General features: G+C 44.2%; 1 protein-coding gene across 2 annotated transcripts in view; it reads left to right on the forward strand.

Moving 5' to 3' along the window:
* The window catches only part of LOC144798873 (dnaJ homolog subfamily A member 1-like), a 126,695-nt gene that overhangs the window by 46,527 nt on the left and 60,467 nt on the right, over nucleotides 1-19,701 (forward strand). For both annotated transcript variants that reach the window (XM_078669964.1, XM_078669963.1), the window contains exon 5: nucleotides 9,861-10,088. In XM_078669964.1, the coding sequence (XP_078526090.1) occupies nucleotides 9,861-10,088 (228 nt within the window). The remainder of the gene's footprint in view (nucleotides 1-9,860; nucleotides 10,089-19,701) is intronic.

A 19,701-nucleotide genomic window follows, 5' to 3' on the forward strand; every position in this document is an offset into this window, starting at 1 on the left:
AGAGAACTTCAGAGACAAAATAAAAATAGAAAGCAAAAACACGTGTTGGGGTTTTGCAAGAATACAAGTGATCCTGGCCTCTCTGACTTGTACCAATAGATTGTACTATGCAATATTGACAACAGCCACGAAGAGAACCTCCCCGGTAACTCAAACATACCTTACCCACATTTCTTAATGTGTAAAAGAATGAGTGCTGGTGCCCAAAGCTCTGATAAGAAACCTATGGCCGGTGTGATTAAAAGTTGTGTATTCTTCAATACACCTGTGCTTCTTCCACTCACTACCAGACACTCCTTTCCCCTTTATCTCACTCTTGCAGTTGCCGGCTTTCTCCATTTGAGACGATGTTCTGTCTTTTTCTTATCCCTTGTTTCTCCAGTGTTTGTTTTTCTCTCTCTTGCTCAATGTCTGAATAGTTCAACTAAGTAAGTACCCGTGCCCAGAAATGAGTGCAGTGGACCCCACCGGCAACCACCGGCTCAAATTAGGCCCTTATTTTTCAACCCTAACCCTCTCGGGTCTGTATCAAGATGCTCCAGTGTCCCCTCTTGCTTTCTTCCTCTCTCACCATCAGGCATATTTACTGGTTGTTCTCAGGACGGTATTTGCAAGGGGGCAGCTATGTGGTGTGGTGGGGCGGGGCCTGCACGGCAGCTGCAGCGGGGGTGTTGCAGGCATCAGAGGCCACTCCAACCCAGGCTTGACCATGGCATCTTCCAAATGTCTGGCTCCAGCTTGGCCCCTGTCCCAAGGGGACTTGCGACCCAATGAGGAGCCAAGTCCAGTTTTCAAAGCACGGACCCATTCAATCTTAAAGGCACTTTTGTAAAACTAAAGCTGACAAATGAAAGAAAGCTGGAAATTGAGCAACATATGCTAAACACACACCATCTAAGTGAAGTTTCTCTGTGGCCAAACCAGTGGTGCTGGAACCGTTTTCAAAGTAGGGGTACTGCAACCAATGTAACACCGCTAAAGTCACTGGGACAGTAAAAATTCCAAGCTTTTCACAAAGAACAAACAGCAAATTAGCCATGCCCATGCAGCAAGACAGTGGTAAAGGTGTACTATGTAGCCAGTCGAGCATTTCGAAATACACTGTTGACAATATATTAATAAAGCATGGTGTCATATCACACTGTAATTTATAGACAGCACGTTTTCCATTGAAATAGCCACACAATTCGCACTGACATGCAGGTTTATTGATAAAACTATATAGCACACAAGCGCAAATGTGTGGAAATTGAGTTTCAGCGACTATTTATCAAAGGCACATAACCAGTTAAAGTTTCTTCATTTATTTTGCTCCTGCTAAAGTCTTTGTTTTCTTCACACCTCAGAAGTGTAATATTTGCTTCATTTGCACTTTCCTAACTGATGATATATTTTTAATTCTTTGTACAGTTCATTTGTGGTTATTTCCATTTTGTTGTGTGATAGGAAAAAAACGATACTTTACATTATTTGCTTTCGCACACCCAAGATTGTCAGATAGTTGACTTTACAAAATCCTCTAACTTTACAGTTAGAGCAGGAAAAGTAAACGCCTATCCCCATGTCAAATGAATAAACAGCAGTTTGTAGAAAGACATAGCCTAACGCAGAGCAAACCACCAAGGTAAAAACACATTTCAAAGGCATCGTTATTGCTCGTTCAACGTTTGAACTGCAGCATGGTTATTTTTGGGGCGGTGCAGCTCACCCCGTACCACTACTCCCAGAATCTATGAGCCAAGCTGCATTTGGAATGTGTCCCTTTGAAGACTTACAATCGCTGCACAAATTCCAATGAACCCTGCATTCCATGCCTTCATTTTGCCATTTTCCTACTCAGTTTAGTTGCACACAATGGTTTCATGGGGCCACACTTAAATGAGTTTCCAGTAAGGGGAAGTCAGTGGTTTTACCATAATAAGAAAGTGACCTGCTTTCCCTTGCAAATAACCCTGTACTATGGAGAACAGAACAGATACGTTTTACAAGTTCCTGGATTGCCTTGTGGATTTCCTAGAAAGAAAGGCTTCTTACATAGAGTCCGAATGATATAAGATGTGACACGAGTATTTGCAGATTGGTTGTCCTGAACATAGCATAGATTAGCTGCAGAAAGAACTGAACACGCAGCATTGTTCTTTGGTGTTAAACTTGAGAGTCACGGTGATGTCTATCTTGCGGCCTAATCTTGCAATTCAATGTCAAAACTGGAAACCAAAGCTCAAAACCTACCCCCGCCCCCATGAGCAAACTATGTGATCCACTTCATTTACAACATGCCATTTTCTTTGAAGGATTTAACTCAGTAGGTACAATTTGCAAAAAAGTTGCATGTAATGGTTTAACTATCCTGTTGCTCCATATATTATGGCCATATTGGCAATACATTCAATGCACTTAGCGAAACTGATTTGGCTCCCTTCGTTTATTCAGGACAGAATTATCAGGCATTGGATGGGAGTTTTAAAAGGAAGTAGCCAGGAACTATCCCCCCGCTTTGAGCCATGCCTGTAATGACACAGTGAGAGTGAAGCGCAACCCTTCCTTGCAGGGTTCCTTTTGCCTTTCCCTCTTCCTACCATCTGTCAATCCTTTCACTCATCCCTGCGTTAACCCTTACAGTAACCTCTTATTCGGCCTCCCGCCCGTTCCTCTTTCTTTCCTTTCACTCATCTTTACACCATCGCTTCATTGCACCATTTGCCTTTATTTCTATTGTTCCTCTCTCCCCTACGCTCTCCCTTTCACCCTTCCTTCCTTTCACCTTTGATTCCTCCCCAAAGTGGGGGGGAGGAATGTTTAGTCTATCCAACTTTCAAAGGCAGGGGAAGGGACTCTTTTATTGATTTTATCTTTGTTACCAACGCGTTAAAGTGCTGGATTGTAAGTTTTAACATAGAGGTCAGTATTTTTAGCGACCACAATCCCCTGGTCTTGTCGATTAGGGACCCCAACCTGAACAAGCATCTGTGCCGGAGGCACGATCATAGCCACCGATCAGGGAAGGAGACTCAAATGGGCCAATATTAATGGTGAAGCTTTTTACAGAGCGTTAATCTCAGACAGTGAACAGCAGGGTTGGAAGTGTTAAGATCTTACAGTGGAGGGGGGCAGATTTGATTAAAGCCTTTGAGGGTGTTGCCCAACATATTGATGGTCTGCTTAGGAGCAGAACGCCGAAATAGGAACTGGAAATCCCTAGGTGGTTTGACCGTAATTGCTCCATTGCCCTGAGGGAACTGAAGTCCGCTTTAAAAACTGTCCCTAAAGATAAGATGAAGGTGTTCACATGCAGGGCTCGGTACAAACAGGCACTAAAACGTCGCAAATCCTCATTGCAGCAGCAGGCGTGGGAAAACCTAAGAGAAGCTACTGAGTCGAAGGACTCGACCGCTTTCTGGAAAGTTATAAACAACCCTTGTTTTCAAGACATAAATAAACCCAAGGGAGCAAGTCACATTCTACCAGAGTTTTGGTTTGAGCAATTCCAAGGCCTTTACAATCACAGGAGTACCATTGACTCGATTGTAGCAGAGGAAGGGAGCGGGAGCTTAACTCGGATACTATTTTCCCTGGGAGAGATAAAGGTGGGTATTGAGGGTCTGACACAGAATAAGGCCCCGGGTCCCGATGGGATCCCTCCAGTCCTTTTAATGAGCCAGGTAGAACTTTGGGCGCCCATAATAACCAAAGTTATTAATGCAGCAGTAGAGTCAGGTATGCCAGGGTCCTGGTCCACAGCTACAATTGTCCCTATCTTTAAAAAGGGTAACAGGGATAGCCCACAATGTTATCGGCCCATATCCTTTATTGATGTGACAGTGAAAGTACTAGCCAGGGTCATCCTCAATCGGTTAATGGATTGGGCGGATGAACACGAAATAATCACTGACACTCAGTATGGATTCAGGTATGGCCGTTCAACCACCGATCAATGCCTTAACCTATATCTTCTAGTAGCCAAGTACACCATCGCCAGCCTAGAAACAGTGTACTTGGCCTTTATGGACTTGACGGCAGCCTTTGATCGGGTAAATCACAAGAAATTGTGGGAATTCATGAGGGCTCTTGGAGTAGATCCAGGACTGGTAAACATCCTAAGAGTACTGCATCAGAACACCTCTATCCGGGTCAGATATAATGTGGAGGGGAGCACCACTGACTCCTTCCCATGTTCTAGGGGAGTGAGACCGGGTTGCATCTTGGCGCCTTTCCTATTCACCTTGTACATAAATGGTTTAGACCGGGCGCTTGGTGCTCTAGGAGTGTATTCCCCAAGGATAGGAAGGAGAGGGATTCTTGTTCTGCTCTACGCGGACGACGCGGTGCTAATTGCACACAATGCGCGCGGGCTCCAGTGCCTGATAGATGGTTTTGTCCATTTTATGGAGAGTTTAGATCTGTCCCCCAACCTCTCTAAATCATACATCATGGAAATGGGAAAAACATCGAACAGGAAATTTAACTACATGATTGGCACTCACTGTTTGGAAAAAGTGCAGGCGTTCTCATACTTTGGGATTTTATTCGATACTCGGTTCAGCTTCAAAGCCTTGGTAGATGAGAAATGCCGTACATTAGCTAGTTGCTCCGGGGCAATTATGAATTTCGCACGAAGGCTGGGCCGTTGGTTCCCGGAGTAAATCTTGAAATTGTATAGTTCCATGTGTTGTGCTAAAGTTCTATATGGCAGTGAGGTCTGGGGTTTTACTGACCTTCAGAAGCTCCAACTAGAAGAGAATAAATATTTGCGGCGGTTACTGAAAGTTCCCCAGAGCACACATTCCACCATTATTCATGAGGAATTGGGTGTTAGCTACATTAGAGACAGGTCGCAACTCAAACCACTTACATGTTGGATTAAAATCTGGACAAATCCTGAGGCTTTATTAAGTAAGCAGATAATAATGGACTGCATTGCCCGGGACCTGGGTAGGAATATCCCTTGGCTCTAATATGTGAGGGAAACTTTGACAGGACTGGGATATGTGGATTATTTTAACTATCCTACAAAATTGTTACCCCGGGACCCTTCACTTGGTTTTATTATGGCCCTATTATGCTCGCCCTAGGAAGTTATTTTTAAGATGTATCTTAAAACACGCCAGGTTCAAACAAGCAAAGCTGGCCCTATTGTTTCTGAAACTGTCCACAGAGGTTTTAACACTCTTTTGTACTGTAAACTTTTTAAGGTCGGCTGTGAGACTTAGCAACACAAAATGTGAGGGTTGAATGCACATGATTGTAGTATCTCTTTGGCAGGAATTTTTTAAATGAAATGTGCGGGGGTGGGTAACTTATTAGCATATATGAATTAACTACTCATGCACCAATATGACTGATTTTATATGTAACTCGCCACCAAACCCACGCCTATCCACTCTAACCTGGGACAGTTTATATATGACCCTTAAGAAGAATGATATGGAGAACTGTCCCTATTTGTGAATTGATTATATATGTACTTTTTAGACTGGTTTTTTTATATATTTGTGATGTTTTTTTAACATTGTACTTTTATGGTATTGTATTATGCCGAATAAAGTAATTTTGATGATGATGAATAATATATTATTCGCTATTAGAGTAATAAAGAATGGATTCCTCCCCTATTCCTCCTTTCCTTACACTCTTCCTTTCACATTTGATTCTTCTCCAAGTCCTTCTTTCCTTCCTATCAGTCAGTCCGTCAGACATCTTTATTCGGTTATATTACACAATAACCATGAAAGTACAGTAAAATCACATCATCAATTAAACATCAAGTAAATATACGATACAGAATAATAAAAATCAAGGTATCCAACTTCATATAAATATCATTCATATAACTCAATACGACTTAAATAGTTATTGATTTCCGTGAGATAAAAACATTTTTAAGAAAAGCCGAAAGAGATGCGACAGTAAAAATGTTTTGCAGCGTGAATCTTTCTGGATTCACTATGCTGTGCATATTCCGCAATCTGGTGGTGGGGCCTGGAATCGTAGTCTTTTTTTCTCTTTTTCTTTTTTTTTTTTTTTTTGTCGTAGCCCAGGTGCGCGTCGACGTCCCACCATTTGGTGTCCCTTCGGTGACGTCGGCGTGCTTCCGGCGGAAGCTACCAACCTTGGGCGCCATCTTCAGATTCTTTTTTCCGCCGTTGGGTCTGGATCGTCGTGTGAAGCTCCAGAAGTTTTGGAGGATGAAAGAAGGAATGTCTTAATGTACTGTAACCATCTCATCTTGTGGACACAATCAAGATTTATAGCGTCCCTCAGAATGAGGCAATTAAAAGAGCATTCCTCTGTGGACCAAACCCTGTGCCACAATAGAACCGGCTGTACCTTGATAATATCTTCCAAGTACTGCAGTCCAAGTTCAGTATGACAATTGAAAGTGGACACACTATCCGGAACTGAGAGCAAATATCTTAGGAATTTATTCTCCATTGCTTGGAGGATAGTCACTTTGATATACCCCTAAACAGACCCTCCAGGATATCGCGATTTCGCGAAATCGGCACTTTCGTAAAAATGCCGCGATTTTTACAAAAGTGCCCGCGAAATTGGCACTTTTGTTGAAATCGCGGCATTTTTCCAAAAGCCGCTATATCCTGGGGGCCCACTTACATTGTTTATTGGGGCGGGCGGGAAGGACACAAAAGAATAACTTTCCGGGCTTAATGGGGCAGCTTAATGGGGCATTAGCAGCTCACTGTGAAGGGCTTTGAAGTGCCCCTCCCGCGCCTGGCTCCCCGCTGGAGACCCTCCCGGTGACTGGGGCGAGGCCCCGCCCTCTCCCCTGGAGCCGAGGGTCAATATGGGACAGAAAGGCCCTGATGGGCGATCAGGGCGAATACTAACTGTGCCCCCCCCAGGCGCAGTAAAGCCATGTCACCGGCGCGCACACAGTCACGCTAGACCATGTGCTGGTGTGTGTCACGTCGTCACTGCGACCACCTCAACTTTTCTATCTTGCAATAACTTCACACTTGAAGTTATTCTATTTATGTTGTCCTTCATAAAAACTCTCACGCAGACTAATTGCCGGCTCGCACCTCTGAAGATAAGGCCTGGAAAACTGACTGAGGCCTGCGAGACGAGTGCCAGGGCCCCTTCTGGAAACGGGAAGAAAGGGAGGGAAGAGAAGGAGAGGAGAGCTGAGGAGGGGAGGGGACAGGATGGGAGGGAGGGAGGAGAAGGAGAGAAGAGAGAGAAGAGTAGAGAGAGGAGAATTGAGGGGAGGGGAGGAGAGAAGGGTAGTGGGAAGGGTAGAGAAGGGGAGGAGAGTACATGAAGCAAGTGGAGCTAAGGAGAGGAGGGGCGGGCTGGGCTGGGCTGGGGAGGGTGACCGGCAGAGGAGGAGAGGAGAAGAGGGGTAGGGGATGGGAGAGGAAAGGAGGAAGGAAGAGAAGGTAGGATGGAAAGGCCAAGTACAGAAAGAAGGGCAGGTTGAGCAGAGAATGAAGGGAGAGATGGAGGTTCAGGAGGTTTTAACAAAAAGTAACCCCTAAACCAGAGCTTTACCACTACATTGTGGACATTCATTTCGTGTAACTGTCAAGCTGTAGGAAAAGGGAATTACTTAAACCCACAATCAAGAGTGTTTCTAGGGAGAAATGCTTACATTAGTATACCTACATAGCTTCATGTTGTTAAATAACGAAAAAAACTAAGATATCTGTGTTTGTTGTAGGAAATATGGCCAAATAAAATGCCGCAAAATTGCCGCTAAATTTCCATATTTGTGCCGCTAAATTTCCATTTTTGTGCCGCTAAATTTGCTAGTCCATGCCGCTATATCCTGGTGGGTCTGCCTAAATTCCCGCCCCATATGTAGCAATTGCGACGCAACTTAAGTACGAGTTCTTTAATAGGTTTCTTTCCCACTTTCTTACTAAACGATTTAAGCGCCTCAATAGATTTTAAAAACAGCAATCGCCTAGTTTTTACTGCATTGCACCATTGACCGGAACAATCAAACAAGATACCCAAATAGGGAAAAGTTTGAGTAAAATCTAATGGTTTGGAGTCAATATACATTGTTTTCTTTGGTTTGAGTGTACGTGGACCACAATTCATACAAAACGTTTTAGTGGAGTTGACTCTCAAATCCAAGTTGGTCATAAAAGTAGCAAATGATGTTATCATTTTTTGCATTGCAAGCGGAGTCCTGGCCATCAATACTGCATCCTCAGCATAAATTAATGCTGGAATTGGACGATTAGAAGCCAGTGGCATGTCCTGACATTCCTGCAGTAAAGTTTTCTCTAAATCATTAATATAGATAGTAAATAAACAAGCATTTGCAATGCAATAGGTCTCGCATTATACAAGTTTGAGCTGTTGGCATTGCTAATAATAATAAAACACCAGCAGCTCAAAGATTCAGTAATGTGAGACCTATTGCATTGCAATTTTTTAATTTTTTTTATTTTTTATATAGCACGAACTACATACACAACCACACACAGAACCACACCAATCATTGGCATAGCCAATAGTTCTTGCTTTTGGGACCTTCTAAGTATTTATTTATGCAGCATATTATCCTTTGTGCAACCACATCAACTGTTGCATGGCTAAACACTTATAAGGTCCCAAAGGTGAAACCTACTGGGTATGCCAATGCTTGTTTTTTATTTGTAAATATTTTGGGGGGGGGGGGGGGAGTGTTTCAGTGCAAGAGCGTGACATTAAAAAACATGATCTGTTATGTTTCAGTACATATGAATATTATGTTATAGTGGAAATAAAGTTAATTGAAGGTGCTTTGTGTCCAGTCCTGAAAATAACGAGACTGACACCCGGTAGACTGTTATCAACCTCTTTATTTTCCCTCACATACTTTCTCAGTCCCTGACTATTTCCTCTCAGCATTCCCCCCCTCCTCCCTCGCTGACATCCTTCCTTTTGCCTCTAGCGGATGTTTGAGCCTTGTCCCAAGGGTCCCAGTGCCACACTTTGTATCCTGTCTTCATATTGGATAGAACAAGATGCCTTATATTTAAGGAAATGTTTTGTTGACCTAAACACGTGTATTATAGAATTTGAAGCGCATAGGACATTGATGGTAGGAATATTGCTTTAAAAAAGTGATGTTTTAAACCACTTGCAAGTCTGCACTGCCCCTAGTGTTAAGTGATTCAGCACTTGTATTGTACGCTACTATATAAGGATTCAGATATTTCGAAAATAAAAAGCAGTTCTTGGTGTCAACGGATCTGTTTGTTAGAAAGTGAACTGTATATAATGCCATTATTCAATCATTTGTTGGACTAAGTTAATTTCCGAGTCTACACTTTTTTTGTTATTCCTTCATGTAAGCTCATTATTCACAAATTGACTTGGCGAGTCCTTTTCACAATTGGTGGTCCTCCTGCTGGACATTTATATTTTAGGATGAGATGGTAGTCATGCATTATTTGTCTTTCAAGTCTGAAAAGCATTTCTGTTGCTCTCAGAGAGGTGGCCGAAAATGTTTTTATGTTGCTGGTTAATAGCATGCCCAAGAGGAGGACATATATGGTGAAACATTTGAAAAACGTGACTGTGGTTTTGAGCTTGTATAACCGTTGCCTAGTTCGAGTAATATGCTAGTGATGATGATCTACTTGAATTTTGCAAAACCAAACCTTGTCTGTGTAAACATGATTCAACAGTATTTTGTACATATTTGGTTTCTCATAAATTTACGTTGAGACCACTACTAGTGCTGCTGGATTAGCCTATTCCACTAGGTTTTTGTGTTTGTAGCAAACAATTATGTTGGTTTGAACGCACCAGTGATATAGTCGGTCTGTCCAGGAATAAGAGTTGTTGGACTGAAAGTCTTTCTCTTCTGTGATGGATGACGTATGCATCTTTCTTTTACCCAGGGTTGGGCACCAAAGACGGTACATTGGGCCTTTGCAGAAAGTGCCAGGGCACTGGCATGAAAGTGGAAGTCCAGGTGCTGGGGCCAGGCATGATCCAGCAGATGCAGACCATATGTGCAGATTGCCAAGGCCAAGGGGAGTGGATCGGGCCTCGAGATCGCTGCAGAGGATGTAACGGGCGAAAAGTGACCAAAGAGAAGAAAATACTGAGTGTCCACATAGACAAAGGTGAGACGACTGGCTATATTTATAATGTTATAACTCCACTCAAGGAATCGGTGCTTGTGCTCACTATCACTGGTACGAATCCCAGCACGTTCACTCCACCCTTCTCCCTTGTGAGGTGGATTAAAATAAGTACCATATAGTTGGGTGTCAAACAACTGTAATACAGCGCCCAGATGCCTCTCCGAGCGAACATGCATTTTATATGTTTGCACATTATGTATTAAATTATATATTTCATAGCAAACTTGGCATGAGAAGCTGGAAAAGTTAAAACGCACTTCTTACCCATTGTTTTTGATGTCTAAATTTCGTCCTAAATATTTGTTTCATGGCCTACACTAGCAGTTTGCTGCTGGGCAGCTCCAAACTTCTCTTTGAAAAAGATGAGACCGTGTTTTTGCACACTTAACTTTCTAAAAATTAATTTACTGATCCAGGATGGGCCACGATCTTGGAATAGCAAATCAAAATGGTGACTACTTAAGACATGTCAGGAATCATATGTGTTGTGACACTAGGTCTGCCTTTGTGTGCCATGAAGCATACATGTGGAAGTGTGATGACGACTGCATTCATGCCTTCGCGCCTAGGCCTCCCTCCCCTACTCCAAATACAGTGCATCATTGGCAAAAAAAGCACTGGCAAAGCAAATGGAGAGACGTATTTGCTTTTCCAATTCTTGTTTTCCACTGTCTGGACAATTCCCTCTCAAGACCCTTGTCTGCGAGCCCTTACATTTTAATCTTGTGAATTGGTTATTACGTTGGTGGTTGCACGTTTTGCTTTTGACCTTAATGCCACCATTGAGGGTAAATGTTTTTGGGTTTTTTTCCTGGAGAAAAACGAGTGGCCATGCAATTAGCTAAAGCACGTTGTTGTCAATGAAAAATAAGTTCCCATGTGTGATTTGTAGGTTATACAAATCTATTTTATGTCCTGCTTTAACCCATAACCCACACTGCGTAAACTGGTAACCAGTGATTCCACCTTGCATGACCAGGAGCTGTACTGTTGAACAATATGTACGTAGGTTATACAAAAGCAGAGGACTAGCCAACTAAAAAGGCTCTCTGTTTCTCTAGCTGAGTTTTTGGGCAGATCATCATGCACAATGTGTCATTTTTTAGGTCGAGCATCGAGAACCTCTTGTATACTTTAGTATACCTCTTGTGCTTACTTGAATGTGGACACGAGTCGGACGCGTGCTTTTTCAGTGTCAGATTTGTCCGTGTGAGCGCGCTTCTGAGACGCGCTTGCGCAGACGCACAAACAGCCCCTGCTTTCGCTTTGCTTGCATGCACTAACGGCGCGCACACACACAGCCAACGCACACGTACATACGCTGCCGCTCCCCCTGCACACACACACACACACACACACATACAGACACGCACGCATACACGCCACCCCCCCCCCTGCACGCACACACACACACACACCCCAGCCCCTTCTCGCCGGACCGGCCCTCTCCCTGCACGTCTTGTAATCTCTTTCAGTGTGCGTGAGCGAGAAACAGCCAAGGGAGGCAGGCAGGCGGGATGGACGCTGTGAGTGAGTGCCCCTGCCCTGGGGGCTTTCAAATGTCTGTTGTCCCTCGGTTTGTGTAAGCGCTTCTATCACAGACTGTCTCTGACGCCCTGGGGGGGACAGGCCACGGACAAAAGAGAGCTTGTCTGTGATGCATGTGACAGGCGCTGCCCGAGTCTCCTGATTCAGGACATCACGAGCGTGGAACGTTCGGTGCTGATCCGATCACAGCCATAGATCAGTTCATGGGGCAGCAGCACCCTTCTCCGAGCCCGGCACATCTCTGGCACGGGCCGGCCGGGGCCTCCGAAGCCTCCAGAACTTCTCGGAGGCCATCGCCGTCCCGACCCGGATACCAGCAAGAACATTGCAAATACAGTTGTAAACACCACAGTATTTACTCCGTAAACACCACTCGTACACGGCAAAGGAATAAAGTCCAAAGTTGCAACCAGCCTGGTCTGGAGGTCCGGTGCGGGGCGGTGAGGTGGCAGCACACACCAACGTTACTGGTGAAGACACAGGGCCTCTGTAGTGCTGCCGGGGGGGGGGGGCGGAGGGGAGGGGATGGGGGAGAGCCAGTGCTTAATTTGTGCCGGTGCTTTCCGGTGCTTAGCACCGGCACTTATTTGATAGGGCCGGGTCTACATAACACGGCAATGTAAATGTCAGTCAGTAATGTATATAGAAAATTAAATTACCTGAGACTCGCAGCGTGGCGCGCATCACTTATGTAATGTTATTTGTTCATATTACTGATTCCAGCAGTCCGTCCGGTCCGACTCAATTTAATTATTGCACTGATGCAGATGACGCATTTCAAATTTGTTTTAGGCGCCGCAGCGCCGTGGCGGATGGTGTTGCTGTCAATGGGTGTGCCGCGGGCACAGGACACTGATTGGGCAGGGGGCTGTATTTGGTTATGTGGGGGTTGGGCTGTGCTGTGCGGCATGCAGCGTGTGCGTTTTTTTTTTCTTCAGTATGCCACGCCCCGGCACACGAGCACGCACGTCCTCGCCATTACTCAGCGGTTTGCAGGCAGTTGGTTAGCCCACCGTGGAGTAAAGACAGAAGCAGGCCTGAGCCGCCTATTGAATAAAGGCAGGCCGGCCAGTGCCCACCGCCCACCACCACCAGCAGTAAACTGTAAGTAGCAACGCTGCTTTTTATTTATTTTGGACTCTAGCGTGGTGGGTAGCGTTACACTGTCTGTGACTCCGAATGAAAGTCAAGGGTGTGCTAGGTGTAGGCTAGCACCAGCTCCTGTTCGGTGATGAGGTCGGGCTCTCCGGGGTTAACTTTAAAGGCCCGTAGGTATACCGTTTGCTTTTTGTTCGGCAGGAGTCACTAGTATGAAATGTACACGTAGTTAGGCCGAGGTTAGGCAGGGCCAGACCTCGCTGTATTCCTGGTTCGAAAAGGTATGTCTAGAATGTGTGCCTGCTACGATAGCATTTTCCGACTTCAGTCCTACTTGGAGCAATGATAAATACCCACTACCGAAGGGCATGGCTATCATTAATGAGGACAATGAAAGTGCACCAGGGCCCATGGGTTGAAGGACGGACCCACTAAATTATTCCATTGACCTTACAGAACCATTTTCTTACATCGTGCTCTCTAAGCCAGGACAGCCGCGCTATGATATTCAAATTTCCATTCCGTACGTTTCGATTAGAAATGACATGGTACACTCATAATTACTTTAATAGCAAAAACACGGATAAAACAAAGATGGGTGGATGTGGTTTAATTTCCTTTTAATATGACGTTAAGCACTTCCTTTTCCCAAACACTTTAATAAACTGACACTCTTATCTATCAGAAAGATAAAGTCTGACTCTTGAGGAATGGCGTACCCAGCCACTATAAGAAAATAAGAGGCACAAACCCATTGATGCTTCGGCGACTTAAGGCAAAACTGTGCATCACTATATAACACATTGATGAGCTCTCGAGGGCACTTCTATTTTTTTAAGTGTTCATGGCAATGCTGACACAGTAGTGTGCAGTAATATGCAATGTTCACTGGGGAAAGTAATATCCCTTTCTATACTTACTTGTGTACTGCAGTGCTCAAGAAGGCCAGAAAGTGAGTACATAAGAACATTTCTGCTCCTAATTTTGGGGTAGAAGTGTAATTCAATAAAATGACATCAATTGACCCTTTAAAGTCCATGCATGTCAACACCACCCCTATAGGTGACGTGGGTGGAGACATGCTGGCACCCTCAGGCTCTACCTATACTTTTGTGGCTCAAGGTAGCCAATGCATATTAGACCAGAGATTAAGTACCGCCTGCTCCTATATGTATAAAGGACTGCCCAGAGAATGAAAGTGCATGAGCTCGTACCATTTGTGAATTGGGACCTGCCTCCAAAAAAACACACGTGCACAGGCAAATGAAGTGGTAGGATTTTCTTTTTATTCAGCCATGGTGCACCTCATCGGAATGCTGTACAGCATGGCTAAAATATATTAGCCAAGACAAGAGATTCCAAAGGCAAGACCCATGGGTTTTGCCAATGCTGGTTGTTTATTCTCTTTGTTAACTCAAGCCATTGTGTGCATGGACACCTTTCTGCGTGCTGGTGTGTGTACATGGATGCCTATATGCCCTCTGGTCTGTGTTCGGGATGCCTCCAAACCTCCAAACCTCCCAGCTGCATGCATGGATTTTGTTTGGTTGTTTATCTTTGTGCATGGACACCTACGTTTTTAGTGGTCTGTGTGGATAAGTGCCTGTTGGTCTGTTGGTTTGGGCACATTCTACTTGACTGTCCCGATCAGCCAACCATGTATGAGGGTAAATGTGTTTACTGTGACTGTGTTTGAATGTGTGTTGCGTGAGATTATGAGTGTCTGTGCCTGTACTTTTTGTGTCAATTGTTGTATATTATAAAACGTCATAGTAAATAAACAATTACATAAAACACGTTTATTCTTTTATGTGATCTGTTCGTAAAGGTGTGCATATATGTTCTTCTGTACCCCATTTTACATGTATATTGTACATAGGCTATACAAAAGCCAGGCCTATGGATTTGGTCAATGCATTTTCATTTTAAAAATATACGCAACAGATTGCATTTTTTAAGTTGCACCACCGTACTTTTCTTTGATGAATTTCACTTCTTGTCAGATCCATTCCTAGGAAAGGCAGTGGCTCCTCCTGATGGATTCTTGGGTGAAAGTTAAGCAAAGCTTTTATCTCTATGAGTTCTGTGAGCAAAGCCCTGTACTGAGCACCACAACACGCTAACTCAATTACCATCCAAGAAACGTAAAGCCGAGTTGTCTTTCAGACCCTGCTCTCATGAATTAATTCCGTGCCAACTGCCAGCCCTATTCTCAAAGGGGTTCAAGTATTTCTGCAACAGGTGCTACTTATCGGAAGGGGGTCCTGAGCACAATTGTTTGGCAAATCGACACCAAAAGTGCTTCTGATAGGAACTCTGGAGCAGGCCGTCAGAATGTTAAACTACTTATTCTGCAGAAAAAAACGCCCCACGTTATATATATTTTCTAAAGGTGTATGTTACAAAAGGGAAAACGCAGCATTTGGATGATTTCCTCAGTAGTTTTTTTCTTTCTGTCACTTTTTTCTTAATTTTTATTTACCTTTAAATTAAAATCCCAACAATGCCTGTAAAATATTGCCCACAAGAGTACAATACCTGTGTTTAATAAGTCAAAATACATAAAAATAGTCTGAATTATATCACTTTTAGGACTGAAATTGTATGTAGTTGTGCTGGTACTATCACTGGCAGCGTTGGCAGGGGTAATGGGTGGTGCAGGCTGTTGTGATCTCCCAAAAAGGGCCCTGTCACTTATTTTTATTTACAAATTAAGCACTGGGGTGGAGCAACTAGAGTAAGTGGGTGGAGCCACAGGTGGAAGTGGGTGGAGCTGAGAGAAGTGGGTGTGGCCTCCTAAAAAATATTGAGCACCTGCACTTCATATTTTACAAGTTAAGCACTGGGGAGAGCACATGCGTGGAAAAGGGTCTGCACCTCTGAAGTCATCCAGGTCTCTTTCAAAGAAAACGGTCATCACATTGGTCAGTCGTTCGGTGCATAGGAGTTAACTGAGAGCAGCTGTGGTGTAAGGACTTTTGGCGTCTCAGGCAAATTATTGACGTAGGCACTTATTTTATTTGTTTATTTCATAAAGTCTGTTTTGGGCTCTATGTAATTAAGCAAACTGATTTCTACAAAAATATTTCACTTTAAATACTATTCGGCAGTTGATTTAGTTATAAAAGGCTGCACTTGTATTACAAAAACACCACTGTTAACATTTCAAAAATTCACAAGCATTAACATTTCCAGGCCTCCCATAAGCACTTAATTTTACTACGATTGACCTCATTCATAAAATTATCTGTGCGCTTTCTTTGATATATCCTAAATTCATGAAACTGCATAATTTCCTGTTAAAAAATCCTACTTAATTATGCTGGTTAAACTCTGGAATAATAGCTTCCTCTTCGCAAACAATTTAGAGTGAGAAAATATGATACGTTGATGTACCTTTTGCTCATCAGAAAGGTGACGTAAGATCACGTTGTGTAAGGGCTCATTCATCTACGTGTATCCCATTAGGTTTTCGTATGCAGAATGACCTGCAAACTACAAATTTTGGCCAATATCTCAGTTTCCTCACATTTCAGTGCAGGGAAAGTTCTGAAAACCGCCAGGAACCATATAAGTACTACCACCCAGCCTTCCCAGGTTTTTTTACACAGTGTATTGGGTTGGAGCGGCTCAGGAGGCTGGAAGCCAAAAGGTGGATTCATTCTGCTCTTATTGACATTGTTGTGTGCCTGGTTCACAGGAAGCTGTCTTGCATCCAAAGATAGAAGCTTAAACACTGCGTGAACATGATTTGCTTTCCCAGTTTTATTTAAGAAGCAGAGGTAAATCTGACATTGTGCATGCTATTGCTCAGTTATCTGAATCAGTGGCACATGTTGAAATGATTGAGCTGCAACAAGGGACTCAGGTTATTGGGGTTTATATTTCTCTATCTATCTATCGCCCTCACTCTATCGCCCTCTCTCTATCGCCCTCTCTCTATCGCCCTCTCTCTATCTCCCTCACTCTGTCGCCCTCACTCTATCTGTCTGTCGCCCTCACTCTATCTGTCTGTCGCCCTCACTCTATCTGTCTGTCGCCCTCACTCTATCTGTCTGTCGCCCTCACTCTATCTGTCTGTCGCCCTCACTCTATCTATCTGTCGCCCTCACTCTATCTATCACACCACCACAGCATCACTCGGCGTCACCACAACATCACTCGGCGTCACCACAACATCACTCGGCGTCACCACAACATCACTCGGCGTCACCACAACATCACTCGGCGTCACCACAGCATCAACTGTGCAACCATTCAACAACAACTGGTTCAAATATGTTCTCTCAATGTTTCAAACTTTATGACAAATGTCACAAAAAGATGTTAATATTTCACTTCTGTTCTTGGATTTTCCTCACAATAAAATACACTGAACATAATCTTCACAAAAGTTATTTACAAAAGTTTAAGCTATTGCCATTATACATTACAATAACTTTTATTTAAGTCTTAATTATTAAAAAAATGTAAAAGCCATTGTTATTTGTGATATCAATACATCTAAGTCACGTAAATACAACATATTGCATTACAAATGCTATAGGTGTCACATTTGCCAAAGTTCAAACTATTGGCATTGTAAGTGACAAAGCTATTAATTTCGCTATTTTCAAAACCAACACATAAACAAAAAATGTGTCATTTACAATACCAATAGCTCAAACTTTCCTAATGCGAGACCTATTGCATTGCAAATGCTTGTTTATCCCGAGGCGGCTCCATGTGTGCAGCCCTTCCCTGTGGCTGTGCTTCTAGTGTCTGGAGCCAACAACATTTAACGTTGTTCCTGCTGGTTAGTGGAAGATTCTGTTGCTCGGGTGGACAGTGCAGGTGGTTAATAGGTCTTGAGTGTGCAGCACGCCAGCTCATTTCACAATTCTAGGATGTATAAGTTCCCAGATCCATATCTTTGCGACTGATTGCATCGTAGACAAGAACTTCAGCATGCATCCCTGAAACGGCTACCATCTAGAGTTCTCCAGTTTAAAGGAAAGAGGCTTTTGGATCCCACCTTAGCCGATGCTGGCCTCTAATTGAGAGAGTCTGCCTGCCAGAAAAAAAGTGCTGCATTTGGACCTAATGCCACCGATAGCTCTCCTTCCTTTCTGCCCATTTATGTCTCACACCTTGCTCAATATCTAGATCCCTTTGACTGTACTGGCTGAGAACGGCCCTTGAACATCTAGGGTCCGGTGGACCGTCTGCCTGCCGCGGACTACAGAGACACAGTTAACTGGAGTTCCTATTGCCCCTCGGGACTATAAGCCAAAGACTTGACTCTGGGTCAAAATATCTTTGTCTTTGCCTGCCAAGCTCTTCTAACTGCAAAGGCCTCCTTGCTTCTTGATGTTGGATTTCTTTTGTTTATTTACTTATGATAGTGGAGTATAAATCCAACTAATAGCTCTACCTCCCTCCTTTGTTTAAATTATACTCCTTGCTTCTTGGCCACTGCGCCCATGCTATATCAGAGTTAGTAAGAATACATCATCCTTCTTGACCGTCTCCAGATCTGGTCAACAGTGGCTTGATTGTCCCCAAACAAGTCTTAAAGTGCATTTTGATTTCTGCTAACACCGTGACTTGATAAATGGCCACAACATTACCATGTGTCCTCATCCTGGGAGGTATTCTAGAGACTTCTTGGATGATATCCAAGCAATTCTAATGCACATGCTGCATGGAAGCAGCTCTTTAAATGGAAGTCAACTCCTCCCTGTATCTGGCCTCTCCGGTAAAGCTGTTCATCTTGCAGTATTGAAAATTCTACTGGTACTGCAATGGAGGACAGTCTCTTCCAGTATAGTCCCTGACCTGTTTCAATATCTTGTATCTGATAGAGACTTCTAGCCGCAGATTCCTTGCCTTTTGTATTTCCCAGGTGCCAGACTGGATCCGAAAGATTTTTCATGAGCAGTACCCCTGCGTGCTGGTAGGTGGTGGTGTTCGGTTCTTCGTCCCTCGGTGGCGTCTGCACTGAAAGTGGCATCCATTGTACCTATATAGGTGCCACATAGGCATGCTGATGTCAGTTCTTTTCTTTCCGTGCCAGCCAGTTCTGATCCGGGGATCTACCCCTCAGGCACTATTTGACTGGATTTGTTTGACGTTTTGTCAAGTGTTCTTTGAGGTTTTGTCCTCCTGATGTGAAGGATGTCCTCTAAAAACACCAGATTCAAACGCTGCGGAGCCTGTCTTCGGCCGATGTTGGTGACGAGGCCGTTGTGGCATTCAGGACACTCTGGTAAGTTGAGGCACAAGAATAAGTTGACGATGTCCTCAACTTCTCCTTTTCCATAGGCTGACCAGGGAGTGTCATCATTTGAGGCCGGTCTCTTCGGTAGAGCCTGCACTTGGGCCTACTCCGCACCTCCTCAACTGTCCGGGAGGTGTAGCATCCCCCGCTGAACTAGTTCAGTTCTATGAGGCCATGCGCCTCATATTTAGGTGGCCTGACTCCTGCAGCGCACATACTGGCCCCACAGGGTTAGAGGGGGGGCTCCATCTATTTCCACACCAGCGGCTCCGATTGCCCCCCCCCCCCCATGGATCCATTCCTGGATCCGGACCAACGCCGGTTGTTCCACCTTCCCTGCCACCAGTCCCGGTGCCGCTACCAGTCTCCTGATCCCCAGCTCAGATACTGTGCCGGATGGGCGTTGCCCGATGCCGCATCCGCACAGACCGGAACTTTGCTTCCTAGATCTGACCCCTTTTCCCTTGGGTTGGGACTCGGGGAGGAATGGGAGTGATTGCTGGACCCTTGAGAATACCAGCCTTATGAGGAAGACCCTAACGTGTACTATTGTGAGGAACTGGGTGAAGCCAGTGCACTAGATACTTCGGTATACTGGTATGCTTTGTCACCTGTTGTGGCTATGGGGAAAGGGAGCCTTTTATGCAGTGGTGGTGCAGAGGGCGGCTGAGCTTTACCTTCAGTTGC

This window comes from Lissotriton helveticus, chromosome 12 (assembly GCF_964261635.1).
Source record: "Lissotriton helveticus chromosome 12, aLisHel1.1, whole genome shotgun sequence".
Taxonomy (NCBI): Eukaryota; Metazoa; Chordata; class Amphibia; order Caudata; family Salamandridae; genus Lissotriton; species Lissotriton helveticus.